Raw genomic sequence first — 13316 nt, forward strand, 5'->3', positions numbered from 1 at the left:
TTGAGCTGCGCGCCACATTCAGTAGGCGGAGCGTTGTGAGCGCACCCCGCTCCGCCGTAGCTTTCACCTTCACTGTGCAAAGCATTGAAGGAGGAGTGGGAGCACTGCGAACGGGATCGCAGGCGACCTTTCAGAGCCAATAACTCCGCTTCTGCTGAATGCATTCAAGTACTTTTTGCTGCAAAGTATTTCTCAAATAGTCTAGTGTAACTTCAGATGTGTTTCTCAACTTAAAGTGTGTAATTTATTATAAGGTTCTTAAAATGTGCGTTGCTACCTATCGCAGCGGCGCCACTCCCCTGAGTTTTCAGCCACCCTCTCACCATCTACGTAGCGGTCCCGCGTGACGTTAATCGGGCGAGCTATCCAGTTGGCTGCCCATATTGCATCATTGATAATTTTTCCAACTTTATGGAAAACAAATGTTGTTCGTAGTAGTTGGAATGTGCGTTAATTTGTTTCCATAAAAAAGAAAAGTTCCAAAGAGAATACACGATTTATCACTATACTCCAGCACTTCCAGCACACAGCAATTGTTGTCTGCTTGTGTTACACCATGCTCCATGTTGATGGGAGCTGCGCGGTCAGTGTTGGTCTTGAGGTTTCCTTTCATGAGGACCATGGATTGCAATTTTCATTTTATAGCATGTTTTAAGCAGTTGTTTGCCGCTTTTTTATTTATTTTGATACCCTAAAGGCTCAGAAGGGCATTACATGGGGTTGGGGGAATGAAACGGGAATCACAAATTGTCACAGTGCAGGCAAATACGGCAATTCAATAGACACAAGAATGAAATGCCAAGTAGAGCATTGTGAGAAAAAACTAAACAAAAAAAAATGTAGTACTAACCCGGACAGTTCAATCCAAAAAAAAAAAAATCGAAGTGCAATTTAGGCAACACTTGACAAAACTATGAGAGCATCAGGTGGGTAACTTTTGTGCTTTGTTTAGTTTGTAATAAAAATGGCAACGGGCACCTGATACAAAAAGGAAAACTATTGTCTTGACGTTCGAAGGAGGAGTGAAGCGCTGACCGAAAGGTTGAGAATTGTTGATAGGCGGCAGTGTTGGATGGCAATGAATTCCATTTGTCTACTGATAGTACGAGAGGTGAATCCCAGTATTTTTCAGTGTGAGCAAAAATTGGTTTGACTTTCTCTTGTGGACAGAAGGCTATAAGCTGCATGAATACGAGTGCTGACACGCATATCCAATACGATCTGTATGCCATGCAGTGCCTAATCCACCCAATCTTTGCACATTCTTTTGCAATTTCTGAAATATACTAGAGTGTACTAGAATGGGGGAGTGGGTCCAGCTGACACCTTAGCAAGCCCCGAGGGTGAAGAAAAAAACGCGGAAAATGTGGCGGCGCTGCCGTCGCCTTCTTCTGAATTTCCGGCCAATAAACGTTGGCTCCGGCTGTTTCGGCAGCGCTCATTGGCTGAGGCGAGCTCGCAAGCTGAGTAGCTGTCGTCTGCTCGACGCACTGTCGTTGTTGCGTCGTTTGCGTTCTTTCCGCCGCTCTTTTTCTATTTTATTTACAATAGATTGGTGGAGAATGATCTCAGCGTTACTGCCACCGAGCCTGTCAAAGCTCCGTGCAGCTGCGGTAGGGTCTCCGACGCGACAGGCGTCCGGCCGGCGAGCGGGGCCGCTCATTCGGGAGAAAGCGACGGTGGCGCCACCTGGATTTTCAATAAAAGAATGCCTCAGGGCAGAGCCCTCGTTGGACCCACTCCCCCAGTACACTCTAAATGTACGCTGCTATAGCCCTCTGCATTGTGTTGATCGACCGTGCTGCCGACCAACTTTGTATCGACAAGGTTGTGCGCATTAAGGCACCGACCATCCCAGCTCTTTCACCAAATATTGTAAAAATCTAACAGTTGATATTCAATTCTCAAATCAAATTCTTTGAATGTTCATTATTAAATTATATATTCAAGTATTTGCGAATGCCTAAATATTGCGCTCCTTGTTCATTTAAGAACTTTGTATACTTACATTAAAAAGGAGTCCTGTTTCAGTTGAGATGGTATGCTGATGATTGTGTTTTAATAGACCTATTGGTTGTGAAGACAAGTGTTTAATTTTAGTGTCATCTCAGCCTCGTAAATCAGCGATGAAATCTTGTACTAATGTCACAAGGCCTTCGAATTGATCGCACACACTACAAAGCTATACTGTTGTGTGTATCCTTCACTACAAGATGCAATATCAACAGCATTTCACCCTTTTGCAGTCTCGACGGCAAAGTAGACAAGTGGGCTCTTTAAACGGTCTATAGAGTTGTGCTATCTAAATCTCGGAGACCCTTGTCAACAGTTTGTTTGCACTAGCCCATTGGCATTAAAAAAGAAGACATGGCAAGAAAATATTTTCTCTTTAAGAGTGATTTATTTTTTTCAGCACCAACCTATGCCAGTCCGTCATGTTTAAAAAAAAAAGCACTGTAGCTGCCTACTAATTGGTGTTACTAAAAAGATCCAACAACAAGCCACACAATGTGTGAGTGGGACAGCAGAATAAATATTTTATGTTTAAACGTGACATTTTAAACCACTGCAATTATAATGTGCTTTTTATATATTAGGGATATTTCGGTGATAGAGTTGTTGCTTACACCGGTGGCGCCAGATGCTTGGCATTAGAATATTGAAACATCTCAATAGCCATCAAGTTTGTCTTGTAGCAGCGATGCAACCCATCCTTCGAGTCGAGGGAGTTTGAGAACTTGAAAGGGCATATACTCGACAGCAGTTAAACAATAGCCGCACGACACGGGTTTAAGTGGAAAATTTATTTGAATCTAGATAAACTGTTTGCATTACATTTTTGCAAGAAGATCCATGTTAGTAATCCCTGTATTGGATAATTGTCGTGGGTGTCGACGTGTAAATACAGTCGAACCCATTGTGATAGTTTCTTCGGTCCGCCAGGCGCAGTTGTAGCTGTGCCCCTGGCTCATTCGCCAGTGCGAGGAGCGCCGCTTCCCGAAACGTCGCGGCCATCCGATTGGGGCGTGACGCGAGGGAGAAGCTTTGACTGGGTGTGCGGGAAGTAGAGCAGTGGCAAGCAATGCCTCCGGGCATTCGTGTCCACACCGTCGGTGATAGAAACACATCTCGGCCCGCGTGTACAAATCGGCACCTGCCTTCCTTCGGGGCAGCAGACACTGGGTGTGCGTGCAGTGTTCTATTTTATGGCATAGTGTTCGAGGCAATAAATGCATTTGCATCACGTTAAGAGCCACCCAGGCCTTTCAGCTCGGTGCTCAAACCTGAAGGGGGCAATTTAAGGACACCGTGCTAGGAGACAGAGTGAGCCTTTATAATGAATTTGATGGTTCTATGAAAAGTGGTCGTTATTCAGTAGTTTGTTATACAGGGTGTTTCAGCTAACTTGGGCCATACTTTAAAAAATCTTCGTGCGAGTTACAAGAATGCAACCAACTTGTACTGTTGTGTGCTGGCCTCTTAAGTAACTCAAACAATTTTTCATACTGTGAGCTTAGGCAGTTGACAGTAATTAATTAACCAAGCTTTAAAGCATTGATTTAAGTGCAAAATTGTCAATGTTTAAATTGTAGAGCATAGGGAGAAATATCAAAATAATTTCGTTCCATGATGGTAGTTGTTGCAGCTTTAATTTTTCCAGGCTGCAAAGAAAGTGCGCGAGATTAAAAAAAAGTACCACGTGACTACGCACCCACAAACGTGCCACGAACCAATGATCGATGCGGCACGCAGACCAAAGACAGGCTTTGAGCGTAGAAGATATATCAAATGCAATGGGCTCTTCGCTTCCACTTTTGCCTACGTTTAAGCGATGAGATATGCGATAAATAACGCATGGCATTTCTTGAAGCTTCGTTAAGGCTGATGAGGTTTTTGCAGTGGATAGCAAGGTATGGAAGATGATCGCCTATTATTTCTTTCTAGCGGCCTGTTCGTGCCTTCGGCCTGCATGCAGTGTCAACCCTTCATTGGTAGCATGTTTGGGGGCACTAATGTCGCTGCATGTAAGCACGTAGTCTTGTGGTACCTTTTCAAATGTTGCGCGCTTTATTTGCAGAAAAATTTAAACCACAGCAGCTATGTCACGGAAAGAAGTTATTTGGATATTTCCTAATAGGCTCTACAACTTTTCTACAATGAAATCAATGCTTTAAAAGTTGGTCAATTAATTATCGTTAACTAATAAGCTGAGCTCTGTGGGGGTGCGCTCTGCGTGAGGCTAGGGCTGAAGGCAAGCTCCGGATCTAGCCACACACAGTCGTTCCGTTCTACTCCCCAACTCGTAGCACGTGCAATCGCACCTACGTAGGGTTCAGTCGCGCGAATAAAGCAACGAGCAAGTCGACAACATTTATTTCCGCGGGCAATAAGGCACACTTGCAGAGGGAAGTCCACTCTGTGTAATAAGGAATAAATAGGCTTGCCTCGTTGCATGTAACGAAAGCGAGGTCACTCACGGGTTGCAGCGAGTAAATCCGTCCCAGCAGGTTCGAGGTAGGGGCGCCAGAGATAGTCGGTCTCCCCCAGTGGCGCTCTTTTTTCCTTTCGCGAGGAGAATCACCTCCTCGCCCCTCGGATACCTTCCCTTTTCCTGCGAGAGTATGCGCGAGAGGCGAGTGAGAACCGGGAGAGGGCAAAATGTCTGTCTCTCGTATCTGCACCGGCTCCTGATGCGTCCGCAACGTGCGCATGCGACGGCGAGAGTACTCAGTAGAAGATGGGTGCGTGTGCTCCCCACAGCTCATAATAAAAAATACTTTGGAAGTACTTTAGGTTGCTCAAGAGGCGAGTCAATAACATGAAGTTGGTTGCATTCATGTAACTCACACAAGAATTTTCTAATGTTTGGCCCGAGTTATCTGAAACACCCTGTATATGGACTCTCCTTTAAAAACCCTCAAAAATTAGCTGCACTGAAGCTGGCATCAGCAGTTACAATTCATTTTTGTTTCCTGTGCGTTCTCCCGCCTAGCCACAAAATTCTGTTAGAAACGTCCAAATAAAGAACAAAATGCGGCCTCATGTAGCTTTTTCAGAACGGCGCCCGGTTCTGATTACCTGTCATTTCCAAACTGCAAGTGCAGCCGCCATTTTTTATTCGAGAGCTTGTGTTATATCACATTTTGCTGCCAGCGGAACAAGACTGTATTCTGCACGAGAGAGCAAAGGGTTCTATTTGGCCGGAAGCGTAAACTTGGGAAATTACTGCGGCATGCCACCATTTTACAAATGTCATGGTCTCGGATTACAACAGCCACACGAGAGCTGTTATCATGTGGCTTCAGGCAAAAAAAACAGTGTTCTCGCCGACTCGGGCCACTTAAATATCGACAGGATTGCTTGAGCGGCTGTTGTTCCCATGGTGGAAGGACATTCCAAAACCACGAAAGTGCCGCCATCTGATGTTGCACGTGTCAGTGCACACTTGCTCGCTGGAGACGTGCATTGAAAGCGCTTCTTCATTGCTTATCTCGAAGGCATTGTTGTGGTTGGACTGGAACGGGCTGCCGAGCATCCAGTTTGGTTTTTTACCGTGACTGGGTTTCAAGCGTAACAGTATGGGGATTGATTTGAAAAACATTTGTTACATCAGGAAGCAGTTTCAACTGGCAGGGGCGGAAAAAAACGTAAATGCACTGAAATGTGGCCGTTATATCTGGGATCGTTATAAGTTATAAAATGGCACCATCATGTTAACCATGCATTTGCCATTATACGGAAATTCTTAAGGTTTTAAAAAATTGAGGGCAATACCACAACTTTAGGTATGGCTACAAAGGAACTCTTTTATAAATGCTCATCAGATAAGTTCTAGATTATACATGCGATGTATGGAACTCACCGATGATTGGTGACAAGGAACATCTTAAAAGGGGTACAAAACATTGCTGGACTATTTGTTACTGGGAATTAGTTTGAACTTAATGTCCTGCAGTGGGCATAAATATAGGTGGATGATGATGATAAACATAAGTGAAGGCAAATCTACAATAAGAGTCGCTTGAAAATTGCAGGAAAGAAACTTGGACTTTTTTGGGTTTTTTTCTCACTCAGCAGTGGGTAAAGTAAATATGTTAATTTACTTATTCAGTGCAAGGAGATCATATTCGTAAATGATGCAAATTATTTTCTGGTGCAAACTGTTTAGAATGTCTTTCTTCCCACGATAGATAAACTTTATTGCAAAGATAGAGTTTTGTCTTGCCCCAATGGGGCATCGCTAATAGTCGGGGCCCCTAGTCCAGGGGTCCGCTGGCTCTTGCCATCTTCTCTGCTCTCTGGATCAGCTTGAGCTGGTCGTCGAGGGCCGAGCTGGACAGTAGTGCCTCCCATTGCTCCCTCGTGGTGTTCGTGTCATGGTGTTCTATGTTGTGTAGCGTGCACTCCCACGTAATGTGGTATAGGGTTGGTGTGGCCCCACACCACGGGCATTTGTCCCTGTAGGCTGTGGGGTGCATGCAATGTAATATGTGTAGGTTCATGTAAGTGCCTGTCTGAAGCCTACGCCAAGCAGCGGCATCCTCCGTCTTTAGTATTCGATGGGGTGGGGGATATCGCAAGCGACTCCCTCTGTGGTAGTTCAGGATTGCTGAGTACTCGGGGTCAACTGGGTTAGGGTCATCTGTAGTTGGCGTGATTAGTGCTCGGTTATGTGCAAATTCTCGAGCTGCTCTGTCGGCATACAGGTTACCTGTGATGGCAGCGTGGCCCGGTATCCAAATGATGGTTTGGATGGTGTTGTCGTCAGTGTCCTCCTTGGGTATTTGGGCTAGGACTTGTGCCGCAGGTCTTGCGATTCTTCCACGTAGGAAGTTGCAGCAGGCCTGCTTCGGCTTCCGTGATCGTGCAGGGGCGGGTCGATGCACTGGAGGTGACGTGGCCTCTGCGGTCGCAGATCACTGCCACTGCGCCCTTATTCTTCGTTCCGTACATAGCGCCATCCGTAAAACGGGCCGTGGTATAGAACCTGAATGTTTTCTTTATGTACTTTATGTACTCCTCCTTCCAGAGTTTAGGTTAGGGTCCATGTTGCGTGGTATTGGGGCAATGTGATACCTGTCCTGGACGTGACGAGGTATTATGCAAGTTTCTTGGGTTCGTATTGTTGTGGCTTTGAAGCCCAAGGTTTGTAGGACCTGCCGGCCCGTGCGAGTCCGCGCAAGTCTCTGTTGTTGTGAGACGTGAAGGGCTTCTGTGAGTTCGCTGAGGGTGTTGTGTAACCCCAGTGCCAATAATTTCTCAGTCAATGTACTCATCGGCAGGCGGAGAGTGGTCTTGAAAGCCATCCTCAAGAGCATGTCGGCCTGTTTCGTCTCTGATTGTGTGAGATGGTAGTAGGGCAGGCTGTATGTGATTCTGCTCACCACCAGGCTTTTGACCAGTCGGAGGGTGTCCCCTTCCTTCATGCCTCTATTCTTGGATGTTACACGGGATATCATGTGTGATATCGCCTTGACACTGGTTTTGAGGAGCATAAGGGTGTGGGTAGCACGCTGGTTAGACTGCAGCCGCATGCCCAGCACCCTAAGCAATGACGTTTCTGGTATGAGGCCCCCGTTGAGGTGTACCTCGAGTTTTCGTGCTGGGTCTGTGGGGACTGTGTGGTTACCCCGGCCTTGCCTGACTCGTATGAGTTCAGATTTCTCGGGCGAGCATTGTAGTCCCCCGTTGGCTCTCTTCAATCTGGGTCCTGTGGTCCCAGATTGAAGAGTTCGTGCGTCATTGCAAACCCTGTCAAGTGAACAGGCAAAGCGGACCTAAAACGCCTGTGCATTTCTGGACGAAACCCGAAAGCCCATGGAGCAGAATTCACATAGATTTTGCAGGGCCGGTTAAGGGCGTTTTCTTTCTTGTTGTCGTGGACGCGCTATCAAACTGGGCCGAGATCGAGATAATGCCATCACTTCACTCGTCAGCTGTGATAGAAAAACTGCGAAGAATGTTTGCTTCATATGGATTGCCGGAGTTGGTTGTTTCTGATAACGGCACAGCCTTCTCGAGCAACGAAATGCAATCTTTCTTGAACAAAAATGGCGTGCGCTACATGTACACAGCACCATACCATCCCGCAAGCAACGGAAGGGCTGAGCGCATGGTACGCGAGCTAAAGTGTGCGCTCCGAAAGCAGAGCCAGGGCACAGTGGCGTGTAAAGTTTCTCGTTTTTTATTCAAGCAGCACTCCACGCCTCACTCCGAAACCGGGAGGACGCCAGCAGAACTCATGCTGGGCAGGAGCTTCCGCTCTGTCTTGTCGAGACTGCACCCTGACGTGACAAGTCCTGGATGCACCAAACCGCCATCCTCGAGTGAGTTACTACACGGTCACCCCGTGTATGTGCGGAACTTCTCTCGTGGTCCGAAGTGGCTGGCCGCACGGATACTGCGTCGCTTGGGCCACGTCATGTACAAAGTACAGACTTCAGATGGTTCAGTACACCGACGTCATCGCAACCACGTGCGGAGAGCATGGGATGCTGTACCGATAGGTTATCACGCTAACCCCAGCTTCAAGCTTCCAGCGACACAAACTGCACTGCAGAGATCGCCTATCCTTCCAGCGACACAAACTGCAGTTCAGAGATCGCCTATGCCAGAAGTTCCGCAAGCATGCCGTAGGTCTACTCGTGTACGTCGACCAGTGCTTCGTTATGGCATTGACTACTAGGTGGGAAGGGATGTGATAACAGTTACGTGACTGAATTCGCTATCTTGTGCGCATGTCTGCCGTGTTGAAACCCATCGCACGTGTGCTGATAAGCGATGCACCGTACCTTCATAAACCCTTGTTTTCTGTGCAATAAAGCAATCTTGCAAAAGCTGCTACTGCGTCCACATCGGTTGTTACAGGTCCGTTATTGAAAAAGAAGAATGGCTGCAAACTGCAGCTGACCTCTTCCCACGAACAGTTTGGGAGTGTAATAAAATGTGAATTTTCAGTGGTCTATTTTGCGCTTTGTTAGACTAATGAAATATTGCCGCAAGTCTGCTCCTAAGCATGTATTCTACATCGGTAGCCAGCGAGCCACTCTGTCAAAAGTGCGTCTGCTACGTCTCGCGCGCCTGCTTGGTTTCGTGGGGTGGCGCAATGTATGCCAGTCGTGCACGCGCACGAGACAGTAGCGCAGACCACCACGGGGAGAAGAGGAAGAAGTGCGTTCGGCGCAGAGACGCTTGTGTGGAACGTTCTTAAAAACTCTTCGTGTACATAGTTAGTTTCAGGGCACAAGTTCGCCCTTAATAAACCAGTTATTGTATTTCACTCCTCGAAATACCGTTACAATATTACTGTCCACATTTTCTCTGCACGTTAACAGTGTGTGTAAGTTCTAGCTTCCTTTACTGTTTCATCATTTTGCTTTTTTTTTTTTTTTTACTTTTCTCAAAACTTGTTTGCCATGAATCCACTTGATGTTATGTACTATGGGTATTGCATAAGTGAATAAATTGTAGCATATCAGTGGCAGCTTAGCTGCCATCATGCAAGAAGGGGAGACCCAGTGTTGCATTGCAAGAAGGGAGACCTGCTTGTGCATTGTTCTGGGAGACCCAGAACAATGCACAAGCGTTGCACGCACATATAAAGTAAAGGAGGGGACCTGGAGAGCGAACATAGAAAAGAAACTTTGCCAGCGCGCAAATGATTTTACAATAAATAATCGCTGGTTGTTTCAGGGTCTGTAGCCTGGCATATTCATTCAGCCCACACCAGTGCTATGAAAGCTTAAATTTGACCCTAATGCAATCGAATATCACCAAATGAATGCGCAGGTGACTTGCTGGAAGCAATCAAGAAGGACTTTGGAAGCTTTGAGGCTCTTAAGACCCTGATGTCTGCCCGTGCGGTAGGGGTGCAAGGCTCTGGCTGGGCCTGGCTTGGCTACAACCCCAAGACACGGAGGCTACAAGTGGCCAACACTTTCAACCAGGACTCCCTCATTGACGCTGAAGGTCAGTGGACCTTACTGAAGAGGCTGGCAATGTGGAACATGTTTTGCTCCCCTTGGCCGTGGGTGTCTTGTGTGTTGTACCCGCAATTTACTACGTTGCACAAATCCAGTTTTCTCATTTGCTTCAAGGTCCATGCTTAAAGACTAGACTTTTGCATGGAGATGACGGCGGTGGCCTTCTTAGTATAAAATAGTTGTTTTACTCTGGAAACTTGTTATTTATCGTGTGAGGATTGTAGCAGCTTCCATTGGACAGGCATAATTTTTATATATGTATTGAACAGAAAAAAAGAGGTATCGTGGCATAATGGTTAGATGTCAGATTTGTGATGTTCAACCAGAATGCCTCCGGTTCCTCCAGTTGCTTCATTTTCAAAAGTGCGCTCAGCTCTAATCTTGCTCTAACCCTTTGTGGTCTGCTGTCAGACACTGCCCAAGAAGCTTTTTCGTGATTGAATTGCACGCACGTTTTTAGAGACTTGTTTGAATTGAGCTTTGCTTTTTTGACAGTCGCTGCAGCTGAAAGCCTTGGATTATCCAAGTGCTACATAGCTCTGTTTCTGTACCGCTTCCAGCGAAGTGCCTTCTCGGCGAGTGCCTTCTACAGCGATAATTCTGAAGCTTTTAGCGAAAGTGAGTGAGGAAGATAGTGATTCTACAGAAGCCAGCGACGAAGAAGACGATGCTGGAGACGCTGGTTCTGGTAATACACGACCATGTGCAACAGGCTGGCAAGCCTACTTTGATCCCAAGTAAGTGCTTCTAATCTAAACTGTGCGTTCAACTACTTTCGACTGTTCTTCACAGACCAGCTGATTGAAGAAATAGTGCACGAAACGAACAGCTATGCGCATGAAAAAGTTTTGAGTGCCGCCGTCCTTCCGAAGTACTCTGTTTGGAAGGACTGGGAAGATGTGTCCTTAGAAGAATCCTTCCTAGGGGTAATCATGAACATGGCCTTGAATCCCAAGCCGAATTCCAACGGAAGAGATTTCTTCAAACCTTTTGGATGCAACACGTAGCTCCAAGCCCGGATGCCTCTTCAAGTCAGCCAACTCGTGGAAGCAAGGTCAGGGATGTTGCGACCTACATTGATGCAAAATGCCGAGATGTTTTAACGCCGGCCCAAAAATGTGCCTAGATGAAAGCACCGCCGGCTTCAAGAGCCGAGTCTCGTGCGAGTGTTACAATCTTTAGAAACGAACACAATGCAGGTTTCTGCCCTTGCTGACTGCCTAACAAGCTACATTTCTGCATTTGAGCCTTACTACGGCGGCACAACGACTGATAGCCTCTACAGTCCCGAGCTCCCCTTCGCATGCAGCTACACCTGCTGCAGAAAGTGCAGCAAGCTACTGACCGATTTCCCAGTGCTGCTTGCCGAAGAGCTGCTTTTGCAGAGCTCACTGGGACCGTGATGACATATAGAAAACAAATGGCGCAGCAGCTCAAGAAGCTGCAGAAAAAAGATGGCTGCTTATCATCGGCAAAAAGAAACTCGTACATGGTGCTTGCCTGGCAGGGCAAGTCACAATGCTACGTTCAGCCCACAATGCGTCTATGAAAGAAGTATCAAGGAAGCAAGCTGGAGGAAAAACTGTGTCAGTTAAGAAGCCCACGGTGATAGGCGACTATATTGAAAATATGGGTGCAGTTGACAGGACCGATCACTACTGTGCAAGCTATGCATTTCCCCACAAGTCAATGAAGTGGTAGAGAAAGCAGTGGGTTTTTTTTTTTTTTTTTCGGGTTTTTTTTTGGGGGGGTTTTTTTTTGGGGGGGGGGGGGGGGGGGGGGGGGGGCTTCTCGAAGTCGTGAACAGTGTTATGAGGATGCAGCTGCTGAAACAGGGCCAGAAGGAGCGATCAAGCAGCTGGTGGGTGACGGCGCCCAGAGCCTGTCTGCACTGCGAAGAAAGCCCATTTCATATACCGGCCAAAGCAAAAAGGACTGTGCTTTCTGCAGTGACTGCAAAACGAAAGGGGGCAAGAAACAATGTGTTTCTGCAAAACTTGCAGCAATAATCTTGGACTGCACCCAGGAGAATGCTTTGAGTGCTTCAACACGCAGCCCAAGTATCACTGAAAGACTTGGGGACAAAAAGCAACTGCAAAAATAGACATCCTGTGAGTTTTCCTGGCACAGTTGTCATTTTCTTTCATGGTGCCTAAACTACTAAACTAGCGAAATAGTTTCGGACCGGAACGACCGGACAGTAGGTAAAAAGTTTCAGACCTCAAAGGGTTAATCTTGCCAGAACTGGGATATTACTGACAAGGTTGCTCTATCATTGCCACATGCTAACAAATAAAGAAATGTTTTAATTACGCACCCACCGACATTGAAAAAATGAATAGCATATCATGTGGTTTCATTGCTTGCTGGTGTCAGTGCAAGAATGAGGAAATATTGTTGCAGATTTTACTGCGTTGCGTAATTAGTGTGTCGCTGAAGTAACTTATCCTTTAATGATGATGCGTGGCTTTCTCTTCGCAGGGCTCGTGCCCTTGTTCACCATAGACGTCTGGGAGCATGCATACTACCTGCAGTACAAGAATGTGCGGCCAGACTACGTCAAGGCCATCTGGGACATTGCCAACTGGGAGAATGTCGCTGTGAGGCTGCAGCAGGCACGCAGCCAGTGAGATCCAAGCCCTTTTGATGTTTACTTTTGACTAATCAATAAATAGCTTCAAGTGACGACGCTGAAACTGTCAGTTTGGCACGACTGCAGCCCTATTCCATTCCCATATGATTTTCACAGAGTGCGCTCATATTTTTCTTCTTGTGCTACGTACAAAACGGGGAAAAAAACACATGGACAAACAAATGGCGAGCAGACTTGCAACTTGTTTATTTCGTAACAGGGCACGTAATGATAAAGTATGGTGAGGGCAATGCTCAGGGAGGAAGACAGTGAAAGTTCTGATGATTGCAAAAGCCATTGTAAAAGATTGCGAATATATATTCACAGTAGATTCTGCACAAAAGAAATTTCCTTTTTAAACAACAGCATTCAACAGTGCAACGCAGCAAAAGAACCACAGAACAGAGCTCTAACAACCAAATGCTTTTCCTGAGCGGTACTATATAAAGGTTTAAGGAAGAAATACACATGGAAAGGAAAAAAGGATCAGCACAACAGATATTCTATTTCCTTTACTGGCAGGAAGCTTGCGTCCCTGATGTAAAGATCCAAAAGGCTTCAGAAATTATTTGACAATTTTTTTTGCATTTTTCAAAGATAGCTGCAGTGTTTGCGAAGGGAAACGCCGAGCAAAGTCGGTGACCTTGAAAAGATGACGCACAGATAAGTTCCATATCATGCCCAACTGACTCATTGGCTGT

The 13316-nt window shown here is 46.3% G+C and overlaps 1 protein-coding gene across 2 annotated transcripts in view; it reads left to right on the forward strand.

Annotated features, from left to right (window-relative positions):
* Window positions 1–12685, forward strand: part of LOC119461839 (superoxide dismutase [Mn], mitochondrial-like) — a 79025-nt gene extending 66340 nt beyond the window's left edge. For both annotated transcript variants that reach the window (XM_037723210.2, XM_049672759.1), the window contains 2 exons: window positions 9790–9969; window positions 12465–12685. In XM_037723210.2, coding sequence (XP_037579138.1) covers window positions 9790–9969; window positions 12465–12613 — 329 coding nt within the window. In that variant the 3' untranslated portion in view covers window positions 12614–12685. The remainder of the gene's footprint in view (window positions 1–9789; window positions 9970–12464) is intronic.
* The last annotated feature ends 631 nt before the right edge of the window (window positions 12686–13316 follow it).

This window comes from Dermacentor silvarum, chromosome 8 (genome assembly GCF_013339745.2).
Source record: "Dermacentor silvarum isolate Dsil-2018 chromosome 8, BIME_Dsil_1.4, whole genome shotgun sequence".
NCBI classification, from domain to species: Eukaryota; Metazoa; Arthropoda; class Arachnida; order Ixodida; family Ixodidae; genus Dermacentor; species Dermacentor silvarum.